This window comes from Neophocaena asiaeorientalis, unplaced genomic scaffold, assembly GCF_003031525.2.
Source record: "Neophocaena asiaeorientalis asiaeorientalis breed wild unplaced genomic scaffold, Neophocaena_asiaeorientalis_V1.1 scaffold64, whole genome shotgun sequence".
In the NCBI taxonomy this organism is placed as follows: Eukaryota; Metazoa; Chordata; class Mammalia; order Artiodactyla; family Phocoenidae; genus Neophocaena; species Neophocaena asiaeorientalis.
In genome coordinates, this window is record NW_020185334.1 from 272,345 (window position 1) to 287,594 (window position 15,250).

The following is a 15,250-nucleotide window of genomic DNA, read 5'->3' on the forward strand; positions in this document are numbered from 1 at the left end:
CTCCCCCCACCCAGAGAGTACATTTCCCAGCACCTCACTGGTTTTTGATATCCAAATTATTATCCACTATCATTCACTAGCATACGCTGGCTGGTTGATTCACCCAAGCAGCCCTTCACTGGCGTCAACGGTATTCTTACAAATTCTTCCAGCGTTTCTACTTGTACGAGAAGAAGAGATGATGCAGGGCAGAGGGAAGGCCAGCAGTTAATGGTCTTCGGAGGCTCAATCGTACCCTTCTCAGAGACCAGCACACCTGAGCGTGAGACTGAACGGAAGCCAGCCTGCTCGCCAATATTCAGCAAGGCCAGCTGGGCCTCCATGGACCCATTTTGCACACAGTCCCCCGTGATTTCAGCACTCAGATATTGGGAATGGAGAGCAGCTTCCCAAGCCCATTCTGCCTGAGTGACTTAGCATCCTTGGGCCATTCAGTGTGACATGAACAGCTGAATCCAGCTGCTGGAGACAAAACCCCTAGGACACTTGGTGGGACTAAAATCAGAAATAATGACCCATTTAAGGCCCCCAAACCTCAAATGCTGACTCCAACCTTGTGGGCTCTGCGTTAGCATTAATAATGATTTCCTTGAACTCACTCAGCGGTTCGGATAGCTAGCTGCATCTCATTAAGAAGTCAACTCCCTTTGCCTAGAAATGTATACTTGTGTCACTTCAGGCAAATGATCCTTAGCAAGATAAGCTCCTTCAACTGTCTGGCTGAAAGGGCAGTGCTCCCCATGACTGAAGGATAGTCCAGTGATACCTCACATGAGCAGGATACATTCATACACATGAAATGCAGGCATTAATATTAAATTCATGGAATCTAAGATAGGGTGACCGCTCAAAGTCTTTTTTCAACCTATGGTTCTTTTAGATAATAAGATATCCTACATAAGTACAGGAATGGATATTTTAATTGAAACTTTGCCTTGGGCTTTATGTTTTACAAAAGGCAAGCAGAGCCCTTGTCTTATGTTGAATTTTCTCAGAAAAAGACACTGAGAGAAAGGTTTGAATGCAAGTACTTAATTTGAGAGATTACCCCAGGAAGCGCCAGAGGGGAGTAGGGAAGTAAGACTGGAAAGGGAGGACAATCAGTCACTGTGTTCATGAGAAAGTTCTGCTGTGGACAATCAGGGCTCAATACTGCTGGGAGCCTCTGGGCGGTGGTATAGAGTCCCGCTGTCCAATACTACATTTTGCCAATGATATTTGAAATGTGAAGACTCTGATTTGGAATGTGAGTGTGAAATACACACAAATTTCAAAAACTTAGTATGGAAAAATAAAGAACGTAAAATATCTGACTAATATAATTTTTATATTGATTATATGTTGAAATGATAATATTTTTGATGTATTATGTTACATGAAATATTAAGTTAATTTCACTTGTTTTCTTTTTACCCTTTTCAATGTGACTCCTAGAAAATATGAAATTATATATCAGGCTCACAGTTGAGGCTGCCGTTGTATTTCTACTGGGCAGCACCGGTCTAGCACATGCCTCAGATGTGTCCTGCAAGAGGTTGGTTGGATCAACCAACTGTCGGCCAACCTTGGCTGAGGTCTGCTCCAGAGAAATTAAATCCCCGGTACTTTGAGTTTTCTTTCACGAACAGAGACAAGCACTCAGCTGAAAGTCACAAGAACTTTCCTTAGAAAGCTGTTGGTATTATACAACAACAGTGAGAGCCAAGGGGATACAGGTAGGGAACCCAGAGCTGCTGTATAGTCCCTATTCTACCTCTTGCATTCCTGCTCCTGACTTTGAGATCCTCCGTCTGCTTCTCATGCCCTCTGAGTCCATGGTCCTGGGGAGACCACAGGAACAAGAGTGGATAGAAGCTACAGTCACTGTTCCAGTGAACTGTTATGAAGGAAAGGAACTGATGCTACTCCTTCATGAAGACAGTGGGAGGTCAGGTGAGGGAGAGATGTAACTTCACAAGGAAAAGGACGATCTTAACCAAACCTTGCCCAACGAGACTGTCTGCCTCACAGTTTAAAGAGCTCCCTGTTCGTGGAGTTGGTCAGACCCAGGTTGTCAGTGATTTGTAAGGAGTTCTGGCAGCAACAGGATGTCACACAAAATTAGGGTCTCTAAGATATCTATTTCAGTTTTGAAAACTGGCTCCATTTCACGTCTAGAGCAGTGTGATTGCCGAAATGAGAGACATGGGGCTCTCATTCCAGAGAATTAAGCCCTATGCCTTCTAATATCTGTCCGATATACTGAGTGAGAAAAGCAATCATCCACTGAGCGTTTACTATGGTCCAAGGAACATTTCAGGTATGATATCTCATTTAGTCCCCCAAACAAGAATGTACGGTAAGAGTTATTGCCCCCAGAAGTGTAAACTGAGGCTTATACAGAAAAGTCTAATTCATTCAGTGGAAGAGCTAGGATTGAATCCAGGCCTATCGCTTCATGCACTCACTATCAAGTTCATATTGATCTCAGGCCAGAGCCAGTGCTGTTAACCACTAGATTTCTCTCACCAAACACTGGTTGTTTTTGAGGAGTAGGCATGTATCTCACTTTCTGATAATGAGAGCAATACATCATACGTAGAGAATGCATTTTCCAAAGATGGCCTCAGCCATTTTTCAGGTCCTACCTGCTGTGTAGAACCTCACTGCTCCCCATCAGGAAACTGAGTCTATTCTCTCCTCCTCTGAGCCTGGGTGGGCTTGTGAATAACCACTCCAAAGAAAAGAGTTTGGTGGAAGTAATTATATGGGATTCTTGAGGATGAGTCTTAAAAGTGATAGGCGTCTGGCTTGTTCACTCTCTCTAGAAGAAACAAAAGGAAGCTGGCCGCTGGGAGGAAGCCCAGGTCACAGGAGGAGGCCATGCACAGGTGCTTCAGAAAACTGCCCCAATTGAGGTCTCAGCTAACAGCCCTGTCAATCACCAGCCAGACATAGGAGTGAACAAATCTTTAGATGACTCTGACCCCTAGCTGCTAAGTCTTCCTGTTGAGGCCTCAGATTCTGTGGAGCAGTATTATTAAATCACCCCTGCTGTGTCTGGCCTGAATTCCTGACCCACTGAATATTTCAGCATATAAGTGGGTGTTTCAGACACTAAGTTTTGGGGGTGATTTGTTACACACCTCTATTAACTACAACACCATGTTCCGTTTTTACCTTAGCTATTAGGAAGCTCAAATTTAAGTTTAATGTTTAAATACCATAACTGCATTAGCTGCTATTTTATAATAACATTTCCTTATTTTATAACCTTGAGTGTACATTTCTATTTTATTAACCTTATTTTGTCTTTCTTTGGAAAATATGAGGTATACATAAACAACAAAATGATCCTTGTCTATCCTGTAAGAATAAAATTATAAATTTAATACCTGAATCTTCTTTCATGTCAATGTCTTCTTCTTCATTATCATCATCTATTAAAAAAAACAAAGAAAAACTCATATGAAAGCTAGAAACACCAGAATTCTCCAATTTGACTAATAAAAAATGGAAGAAAACAGTAGAAAAGAGAGTGCTAAATTATGCCTTTCTACTGTCTTATATTATCATGCTAAATTAAGAAGAAAGTGTACACATTAGAGCACAATTTAACACCTAGGGTTTACATTTCCTTTAAAAGTTATTACATATTTATAATAAAATATATATGAAATAATTTGTTTTACTTATCAAAGTTATATATGGTCACTTTGGTCATTTTAATTCCTAAAAATATTAAAATCACAGATTTTAAATGCCATATTTTCTGCATTTATTAAAGGTACGTATGCTCACCTCAAGTTTCTGAGAAAATGCAGGCATCACTATTTGGTTGTAGGCTGACAGAATGTCCAACCCCTGCATTGCACCAGAAAAAGTGCTTGTTTGCTACACATGCAAATCCACACCTTTAACCATGTGCTTTCACGTGCTCCCACCAGTTGCTCCAACCCCATTTAACTCCCCTCATCTCATCTCCTATTGTAGGTCCCTTTAACTGGACACAGATGTGTGCTTCCTCTGCCTGCTGAATGACGTATTTTGCTTTTTGAACTAATATGTGTTATCATCTCTTCTCCTTAAGTGTTCCTCACATCTAGGAGGTGCCAAATCCTGTCCTATTTCCATGTTTCTTCTTCTCTGCTCACATTATTACAATCCAAATTCCAGCTCTCAATGCCATTCACCTTCCCTGTTTTGTGGTTTCCCAACTGCCCTTTTCTTCTTCCCACTTCTGACACCAATTCCTTTTACACATAGCTGCCAAATCAATCTTGAAATACAATTCTGATCTTGTTCACAACCGTTCAGTGACTCTTCTCTGTCTAATGAGAAAAGTCTAGACTCTTTGGGGTAACACTCAAGGTCAACAAGATCTGGTTCCGAACACCTTTCTCAGTTTCACCACCCCTGTTCCACTCATGCTGCCACCTACACACATGACAACACTTGACCTTTTCCCCAATTTTTTAAGGTTTCCTTTAGCTTCCCCTACTTGTCTCGGTCCTGGAAGCAATGCTTTTCTCCACCTCTACTCACACTCATCCTTCCAGGCCAAGCTGAGGCAGCATAACATCTGCTCCACCCAAGTGTGAATGAATAGTGTCCCCTTTGGTACCTTATTTTTATTGCCTTCTGAGTATGGACTTTAAGGACCTTTAGGCTTAGCTCTGCATACTGGCCCCTATATCCACTCATTTACTAGGTATCTGATCTTGGAGAAATTACCTAATATTCCTGAGTTTCAGGTTCATCAGCTGTAAAGTGGGATAATAACAGTGCCTCCCACAGAGAGGTGTTATAAGGATTAAATTAGATAATACCACATAAAGCACTAGGACAGCTACTGAAATGTCATTAAGTGCTAAATAATAGTTATTATTACCATCAAATCCCACAGTCTTGTTACTTGTTAACCTACCTGTCTTCCATAGACCCATTTCTAGGTCATAAATTCTTCAAAGATAAAGCTTATGTCTTATGTTCCTTTGTATTCCCTGGCACCTAATGCAATTGATTACACAGTAGAATCAATAAAGAAATTTCTGCTGAATTAAATTTCTGATTTTTTTTGTTTTGCTTTGTTTTTTACTTTTCTCTGATTTTTTATTAGTCAAATTGGAGAATTCTTATGTTTATATTTCTAAGTATCTCTTACATATTAGGACAGCATGTATCTAGAAGACAGTCTGTAAACAATAAGGAGTCAGTAAAGATTTGCAACTTCCTAGCCAAATTTATTCAATATGGCACTCTTCTAAGTATTAATTATTAATGACGATTAGCAGTATACTAGTAGGAATGGAAAATGCCTTTAATTTGAGGTTACAAGGGTAATTCTTGATGGTCACAGTTAAATTTTAAAGAAGTAAATTTTCTTCCATTCAGACTGTTAGAAACATTAGTGATTTTCTGCATATTTCTTTCTTTCATTCTTTCTATGAATATAATTTTAAAAGGAAGAATAGCTATTTCTCAGAAATGTGATTTCTAACCAAATGATTATCTAAATGCTACAAAGTAAACTCTTCACAGATTCTTTCCTGAACTTAATATATTTAAACAGAATTTTATTTTCCAGAACCGACTAAAATATCTAGAACCATCTCCATGACAACAGACTCTCTGGAATCTCAGAGTGTGATGGAAAAGAGTCTGTACAGTTTCTAGGGGAAAATAAAGGAAACGTCAAAGATCTCTCTGATTGTCCCCCAGGGGTCCATTTGTCCTTCTAACAAACACTCATTGGTAGCTTAGTAGGTGCAAGGCTTGGTGCTTGGGGAAACAGAAAATACAAAGATGAATCAGACACTTAAGTAGAAACTTATCTAGTAACTTATCAATAGTAAGGAAACTAAGACACACAGAGAGATTTGAACATATGGTAGGGAACAGTCAGTGCCATTACAAAAGGTACCAGAGGAGGGACAGATGCTTCCAGTCAAGGCTACTGGGAAGGGTTCTCAGAAATGTGACATCAGAGTTGATATTTGAACTTTATAGACTGTACTGATAGCATCATCCCCAGAATGTTCCCAAGGTGTTGAAGGATCAGACTTGGTGTTATTATCCATTCATTCATTCACTCATTCACTCACTCACTCATTTATTCATACAGAAGTTAAGAATAAATCCAGGACCTATATTCGGACTGCTTGGGTTCACTTCCAGGGCAAACTATGTATAGCTGGGCAAACTTGGGCAAATTATGTAAACCTACTCCTCAGCTTCCTCATCTGGAAAATAGGGTTAATAAAATTACCATTCTTCTAGAGTTGGAAATACATGTAAAATGCTTGCACAGAAGGAACGATCGATAAATACTGGCTGTTACTGTTATCATGTCATTATGATGACTACTTTTACTGCCTAACCATTTATTGGCCAACACCACGTGCCAGAACTATGCAAGGCCCTGGAGATACAAGGTGACACTCCCTTCCCTCAAAGAGCTCACAAAGAAGTGGGTGGCATAGAAAAGTAAGACAACAATCAGGAGAAGAAGTAACAGATTCCCTGATGCAGGTGAGAAGTTCTATTGGGAAACAGACAAGAGGCAGCTAAGTCAGAGAGGTGTATAGATGGTTTCCAGAAGAAGTGAGGTTTAAGCTGAGTCCAAAGGGTGAGCTGGAGTTAGCTAGGGGGAAGTGAAAGCTGCACTAGGTGCCTACACCCCTTGTTCCTTCAGGCTTCAGTGCTTTGCCAGCCTGACCTCCAGCCCCCAGCCCCTGGCTATCTTTGCCTGAGGGCTTTCTCTGAATTGCTGAGTCATGGAATTACCATCCCCCACCCCCACCGCCCAGGGCAGCCTTTCACAAAATGACTGACAGGATTTGCATATAAGGCCTCCAGCTCCCTTACTTCTCACATGGCATGTTCTACACTGTCTCCTAGAATCTCCCAAGCATAGGATAGAGTCCCAGTGGTCTAGTGGTAATGGGCTTAAAACTTAACATTATTGCCTTCCTTCCCTCCCCTGCCTTGCTTCTCCTCTCCCCTGCTGGTGTTTCCTGATATTTTCTCTCAAATAAATGATTTCCACTTGAATTTGTGTTTCAAGTCTGCTTCTGGGGTGGGGTATGGGTATTCAAACTAAGACAAGGGTAATCGCACTCAAGCAGAGGGAAAAGCAGCTAAAAACACCTGGATATGAATAGCCAAGATGCTTTTACGGAAATAAAACTAGCTCTGAATGGCTGAAGGGAAGAGTTATAGGAGGAACTATGGTTAAAGTGATCTGTTCTAGCTATCAAAGGATCTTCCATGCTCCATGCTGAATATGACAGTTAATTTTAATTTTATGTATCAACACGACTGGACCATGGAGTGCCCAGACATTTGCCAAACACTATTCTGGGAGTGTCTGGGAGGATGCTTCTGGATGAAATTAACATTTGAATCCATACACTGAGTAAAGCAGATTGTTCTCCCTAATATGGATGTACCTCATCCAATCTGTTAAGGCTGACCCTCCCACAAGTAAGAGGGGACTCCTTCTGCCAGACCACCTTTGTGCTGGGACATTGAATGTTTTGTGCCTTTGAACTCAAAGTGGAACATGGGCTCTTTCTGGGTCTCAAGACTGTTGGCATTTGGCCTGAAACTACACCCTTGGCCCTCCTGGTTCTTAGGGCTTCAAACTCCTACTGTAACTAGACCATCAGCTCTCCTGGGTTTCCACCTGTCAACTGCAGATCTGGGGACTTGTCAGCCTCCATAACTGTGGGAGCCAATTCCTTATATTTCTTTCCATATACATATCATTGGTTCTGTTTCTATGAAGAATCTTGATTAGTATACCAGGTTGAAGCATTTTAAATTCATCCTGAGAACTAAGCAACTTTAAGCAGAGGAATGACATACCATCTTTCGAGCGACAACATGTTTTCATGAGAGAAATTTACTAAAAATAAATGCCTTAATATTTTGGTATTTGTGTTAAAACCAAGCAAGAGTACTTTGGCCCACAAAGTACCTAAAGTGCCATTACTTATTAATGAAATCCACTTTAGTTCAACATTATTCTATATAATGTGCTCACCTGAGCCATATTTATGCAACACATTTCTAGCAAGAATTTTTTTCGAACAAAAGCAGGGACCAAAAGACAATGTATAAAAGAAGATGACAGCCTATGGAAATGGGGAGTCATGCCACTCAAAATTGGGAAGCAGTTAAGAGATGGATGGAGCATGGGCAGAGAGCTGCCCTTTTTAACAGTTCTTCAAACATCATACTTCTTCATTAGAGGACAAAAATAAAAGGCTCTCATCCAGGGACTTCCCTGGTGGCGCAGTGGTTAAGAATCTGCCTGCCAATGCAGGGGACATGGGTTTGAGCCCTGGTGCAGGAAGATCCCACATGCCGCGGAGCAACTAAGCCCATGCATCCCAACTACTTAGCCTGAGCTCTAGAGCCCGCGAGCCACAACTACTGAGCCTGCGAGCCACAACTACTAAAGCCCACGTGCCTAGAGCCCATGCTCCACAGCAAGAGAAGCCACCACAGTGAGAAGCCCACGCACGGCAAAGAAGAGAAGCCCCTGCTCCCTGCAACTAGAGAAAGCCTGCGTGCAGCAACGAAGACCCAAAGCAGCCAAAAATAAATTAAAAAAAAAAAAAAGGTTCTCAGCCAGAGTGATACCATTTCAAAATAGAGAGCAATCTATCAGCTGTTGTTGTTCTGTGTGTTCGGAAATGCCAATTCTGGAAAATCCCCTTCCCTTCCTCAGCAGAGACCACCCAGAGACTAAGACTTCATTTCATCTTAAGGGGCCTCTTTGATGTCAGTTTCAGAATGGATACAATTTTTATTCAGTACGTCATTCTCTGTCAGATTATCCTATTGAATTCTGCACAAAAATTACGAATATGACTAAAGTTCTTATTTTGGTCAAAAACAAGTTTGAAAAACAACTAGTTTCCCATGAATAACCAGTTTTCAGTAACACCTAGCTTTATGCACTTCAGAAACTTCTTCATAAGGAAGCATGTAACCTACTTTAACGTGAATCTACTTCATCTTTTACGGGAGACAGAGTTACTATGAAAGATTGTTGTCTTAAAGATATCTGTCTTCAGAGAAGCAGCTCATTTCTGAGTAACAAATAGTCCCACACTTGTTTGAAAAATAAAGTATACCATGTGTTTTGCAATGGCTTGGGACGTGCCTTACTCCTGTACTTGCCTAGAGTTCCCATCACTAATGCAGTCTTTGGGGGAAGTAAAAAGAATAAAAAACAGACAGACTACAAAACCCCACAGAACTTCAGCCTAAAGTGTGGTCTCTGGACCAGCAGTATGATTACCATCTGATAACTTGTTAGAAATGCAAACTCTTGGGTCTCACTAAAGATCTACTGAATCAGAAATTCTGGGGGAGGGATCAAGCACTCTGTTTTAATCAGCCCTGCAGGTGATGCTCATGTAAGCCGATCTTAAAAAGTACTATTTGTGCGCTGGAGAGGAGAATCATTCAAAAACAGTAGCTGTCTCGTTTTGTATCCAAGCTGAGACAACTTGGATGTCTAACCAATACTGATGCTGGGAAGGGATGCCCACACCACATGACTGTTGAGAGTAAGAAACAGTTATTCTCTTTATGAGATATATGTGCTTGAAGTCACCCAGCTAGCACATAGCTGGAGGGCATGGTTATCATGGTCCATGGCCAGGACCCTTAGATTGGCTGAGGAACATGTACATGGATGGAGACTAGCTCTGGATTTAAAGAGGCCTGTGGGTTGCATGGAAAAAGGAGTGTGTTACAAAGGAAAAAGTTACCCTCATGGGCTATTAAGGCAGCCTCTCCACTCCCAAGGGGGGACAAAAAACTGACAGGTACTTGAAACAGATCATACAATATCCTCCTCAAAATTTCAGGGACACCCACACATATGCGCAAGTCTGTCAAGCAGGACAATTGAGATGATCTTCTGGCTTTTATCTCATGTGCATCCAAGTCCTCTCTCTTAATGCTTGATTTTCATACCACAGGCTGCTTCTGCATCCCTTATCTTTTAAATAACTCATTATCCAGGGCCTCTAGGAGCAATGTGTATTTGCAGAGAAAAGAAATATTATTAGCAAAAATAAAGTGCTCCAAGCTTTTTAGGAGTTCCATGAAGTAAGGAAGATATGGGTATCCTCATGGCTTCTTGAGAAACTTGACAAAGCAGAAATTCCAAGCAAAGAATGACTGATAAAGAGGAATTCTTCAGAGTGAGCATCTTGCCATTACGTTGAAAACTAGGACCCTCTGGACCTAACAAATTGCTAACTCCATGTTATGCAACGTCATTGAGAGGGTCAGGAGAAAGTTTTTTAAAAAGCCAAAATTATTTCTCTCCCCCACCCCGCCCCACCCCAAGCTGGTCCTTTGTCTAGAGGAACACTCAAATCTCATTACTTTATAAATAAATGAATAAATAAAAGGCATTGCTTAGAAAACTGCATGGTTCTGCTGTTCCTGGCTTGGCCAACTAGGTATATGATGGTACCAATTACTGAGATATGGGGTTCAGCAGAGGGAAGATGGGGTTGGGGGGGAGACTTTGGATTTAGTTTTAGATGTGTTGAGGGGGAGATGCTGAGGGACTCCTGGCTGGAGATGGCCCTGTGCAGTGAGGATACCAGAGAGGGCTGGCAGGAAGAGAATTGGAGGACAGAATGGTGAACCGGATAAAGGCTGCCCAGGCAAGTAAGATAAAGGTTGCAAAAGGTCATGTGGAGTCATGTGATCGAATATGCACTGGTTTCAATAACCACACTTCACCCATTGAAGAGGTTCTGATAACCTCCACAAGGACAGTGGCGGTAGCAGGGTAGAGAGAATTGCATGATTGCTGTGGACTACAGAGTGAATAGCAAGTGAAGGAGACTGACAACTTCTCAAAGACCCATGCCGAGGGCTTCCATGGTGGCACAGTGGTTGAGAGTCTGCCTGCCAATGCAGGGGACACGGGTTTGAGCCCTGGTCTGGGAAGATCCCACATGCCGCAGAGCGACTAGGCCCGTGAGCCACAACTGTTGAACCTGCGCGTCTGGAGCTTGTGCTCCGCAACAAGAGAGGCCACGATAGTGAGAGGCCCATGCACTGCGATGAAGAGTGGCCCCCACTTGCTGCAACTAGAGAAAGCCCTCACACAGAAACGAAGACCCAGCACAGCCAAAAAATAAATAAATTAATTATTAAAAAAAAAAAAGACGCATGCTGAGATCCCACTCCTGGGCATATATCCGGACAAAATTATAATTTGAAAAGATACATGCATCTCAATGATCACAGCAGCACTATTTACAATAGCCAAGACATGGAAACAACCTGAATGTCCATCAGCAGATGAATGGATAAAGATGTGGTACATATAGACAATAGAATACTACTCAGCCATAAAAAAGAGTGAAAATAATACCATTTGTAGCAACATAGATGGTTTTAGAGATTATCATACTAAGTGAAGTAAGCCAGACAGAGAAAGACAATTACCATATGATATCAGTTATATGTGGATTCTGACACATGACACAAATGAACTTATCTATGAAACAGAAACAGACTTACAGGCATAGAGAACAGACTTGTGGTTGCCAAAAGGGAGGGGTGTCGGGGAGGGATGGATTGGGAATTTGGGATTAGCAGATGCAAACTAGTATATATAGGATGGATAAACAACAAGGTCCTACTGTATAGCACAGGGAACTATATTCAACATCCTATAATAAACTATAATGGAAAAGAATATGAAAAAGAATGTATATATGTATAACTGAATCACTTTGCTGTACAGCAGAAATTAACACAACATTGTAAATCAACTACACTTCAATAAAATAAATTTAGAAAAACGCTAGGGCTTCCCTGGTGGCGCAGTGGTTGAGAATCTGCCTGCTAATGTAGGGGACGCGGGTTCGAGCCCTGGTCTGGGAAGATCCCACATGCCGCAGAGCAACTAGGCCCGTGAGCCATGGCCACTGAGCCTGCGCGTCTGGAGCCTGTGCTCTGCAACAAGAGAGGCCACGACAGTGAGAGGCCCGCGCACCGCGATGAAGAGTGGCCCCTGCTTGCCACAACTAGAGAAAGCCCTTGCACAGAAACAAACACCCAACACAGCCAAAAATAAAAATTAATTAAAAGAAGGCTCAACATTTAAAAAAAACAAAACAAAAAAACCCTCTATTGTTTATCTTTATTCTTATTTCTGTGACTTATTAGGAATTATTTCATTCATACACTATTCCTTGAAAGTTATTACTTTTTCCTGCATTTGCCTCAATGTTTTCAACTACAGAACAGAAACCAGTCTACCCAGGATGTTCCAAGGGTCTTTCAAAAGCACCTTGTAGGGGGTTTTGTAAAGATGCCTATAGCATCCTCCCTTCTCCCAGCAGCATTTTGTCTTATCTTTTAAAAAATTTATCTATTTATTTATTTTTGGCTGCATTGGGTCTTTGTCATTGCGTGCGGGCTTTCTCTAGTTGTGGAGAGCAGGGGCTCCTCTTTGTGGTGGTGCACGGTCTTCTCATTGTGGTGGCTTCTCTTGTTGCAGAGCATGGGCTCTGGGCACATGGGCTTCAGTAGTTGTGGCTCTCAGGCTCTAGAGTGCAGGCTCAGTAGTTGTGGAGCACAAACTTAGCGGCTCTGTGGCATGTGGGATCCTCCTGGACCAGGGATCGAACCCATGTCCCCTGCATTGGCAGATAGATTCTTAATCACTGGAGCCACCAGGGAATTTCCTTGTCTTATCTTTTATCAGAACTTCCTAATGAGATCAAACTCCGCTTAGTCAAGGCTTGTGTTCCCAGGTCTTTATTTGTTCTGCTGTTTATCAGCGTTTGCTACACACACTGCACATTCCCCCGGTTTGAAGAGACAGATTGCTTTCTGTCTATGCCTGCTGCTTGTTCCTGCATTCAGGCTGCTTGGTTACAGCAACACTTCACTGGATTTTCATTGAAGGCAAAATGTGTTTGTAGCTTTTGAGGCCCATCAAGTGGAAATAGTTAGCACCCATTTCCTAAGAAGGCGATCAACTCATTTATGTCACATTACAGGAAGCATGTCTTGTATAATTCTAACCATCGATGCAATCCAGACATTAAAAGTGTACAAATGAGCACAAAAGTGCCAAGTCCCCGTAAATATTCATAATTAAAGAAAATTTTGAATTCTTTCATTCTGTAGATTTTTCTATACACTGAGTATGCCATTTTTTAAAAAATGTAAAATTCAGACTGGGTCAACAGCTTTGCTTGTGTTTTTTTCCTTTATTCAAAGACAACTGATAGATTAGTTTACTGGTGCTGCTATAAAAAATTTCTACAACACTTAGTGCCTTAAAACAACACAAATTTCTTATGTCACAGTTCTGTGGGTCAGAAGTCTGATGTGGATCTAACTGGGCTAAATCGAGACATCAGCAGGGCTGCATTCTTGTCTGGAGGCTCTGGGGGAGAATCTGTTTCTTCAGCTTTCTAGCTGCTAGAGGCCACCCACCTTCCTTTTCGCTGTGGCCCCCTCTTCCACAGTCAAAGCCAGCAACGCTGCCTCTCTCTGAACATCCTTCCAGTCATGGCTCCCTCTAGCTCTCTGCTTTCTGCTTCCCTCTCCCAGTTTTTACGGATGCTTGTGATTATATTGGCTCACTCAGATAATCCAGGATAACATCCCTATTTTAATATCAGCTAATCAGCACTTTAATTCCATCTGCAATCTTATTTCCCCCTTTGCAATGTAACCTAACATATTCACAAATTCTGGGGATGAAGGCATCTTTGCGGGGTGGGGCGTGGTTAAGGCATCTTTCCTCCTACCACATCCAGTAAATCAGGAAGCAGATTGCTTTGCAAAAAAAATATCTGAGGAGTAGAACTAAGAACATTTCCATTTAGAAATAATAATGTCTTATGGGATCAAGTACATAGGATTAAAATCAAGGTCTTTTGTGAGTTTTTAGTTTTCAACTTCATTCTCTTGTATAAAAAGGTTTCTTCTTTGCTTTCTTTTCTTTTTTCAACCTTCATTCTTTCTTCCTTTCATCTCCCCCTCTTCCCTTCTTTCTATTCGCCCCCCTTTTATTTTACATTTTCTTTTATCTTTCTTTGGTCTTTACTTCTACCTTTCCTCATGGTTTTGGTTATAAAAGAACAATATCTAACATCACGAAGACAAATGACAATCTGGGGAACTATTTGCAACATACATCTGAAAAGATTAATTGTTTTGATATACAAATAGTTCTTACAAATCAATAAGATAAATATGAAATAGTCAATAAAAATGTGCAAAAGATATGATGAGCAATTTCATGTAAGACATTTAGAGATATAACAAACAACTGAATAAAGGGGATTAGCTATACTAGTAATAAAAGAAATGCACTTTGTTACCCGCTAATTAGCTTATTTCATGTATAAAAGCGATAACATGAGAATATACACCATTGGGAAGACAGGGGGAAAAGTAAACTCTTACACACTGTTCATGAGAATGTAAACTCAGTACAATGGACTGTTTGTGTTCTCCCCAAATTCATATGTTGAAATCCCAACCCCCAGTGAGATGGCATTAGGAGATAAGACTTTGGGAGGTAATTAGGGAGATAATCCCATTCATGAGGATGGAGCTCTCATGAATGGGATTAGTGCCCTTATAACAGGGACCTCAAAGAGCTGTCTTTCCACCATGTGAGGATACAATGAGAAAACGGCCACCTGCAACTCAGAGGTGGATCCTCACCAGAACCCAACCATGCTTGCACCATGATCTCACAATTCCAGACTCCAGAACTGTGAGAGATAAACTTCTGTTGTTTATGAGCCTCCTGCTTATGGTTTTCTGTTATATTAGCCCGAAAGGACTAAGATACCCAGGTTGTTCAACATGAGGTGTCATTGTTCATATTTTTGACCCTGGGAATGATGTCCCCTGAGTACATGACACTCACCCATAGGGCCGCAACACAATGGCTGATTTGACAGAAGCATCTTGATTTTGTATGCATTTTGGAAAAGTAATGCCCCTTCTAGAAAAGTATTCTAAAAAAATTGTTGATGTGTGCCAGTGTTTACCTATAAAGATGTTTTTCTCTAAGTGTTATTCATCAACAGTAAACAATAATTTGCATTGATAATTTCACAGTTCAACAGTATGGTTTGGGGTAAACATTGGGTCCCTTAAGATTACGTTATGGAAGAATATATAATGACATGAAAAAATGTTCACAATTTGTGGTATGTGACACACTGCAAGTTATAAGACTGCATTT

At 41.2% G+C, this 15,250-nt stretch overlaps 1 protein-coding gene across 3 annotated transcripts in view; it reads right to left on the bottom strand.

Moving 5' to 3' along the window:
• The window catches only part of MACROD2 (mono-ADP ribosylhydrolase 2), a 1,936,537-nt gene that overhangs the window by 152,300 nt on the left and 1,768,987 nt on the right, over nt 1-15,250 (bottom strand). For all 3 annotated transcript variants that reach the window (XM_024735453.1, XM_024735452.1, XM_024735451.1), the window contains exon 9: nt 3,375-3,419. In XM_024735453.1, the coding sequence (XP_024591221.1) occupies nt 3,375-3,419 (45 nt within the window). The remainder of the gene's footprint in view (nt 1-3,374; nt 3,420-15,250) is intronic.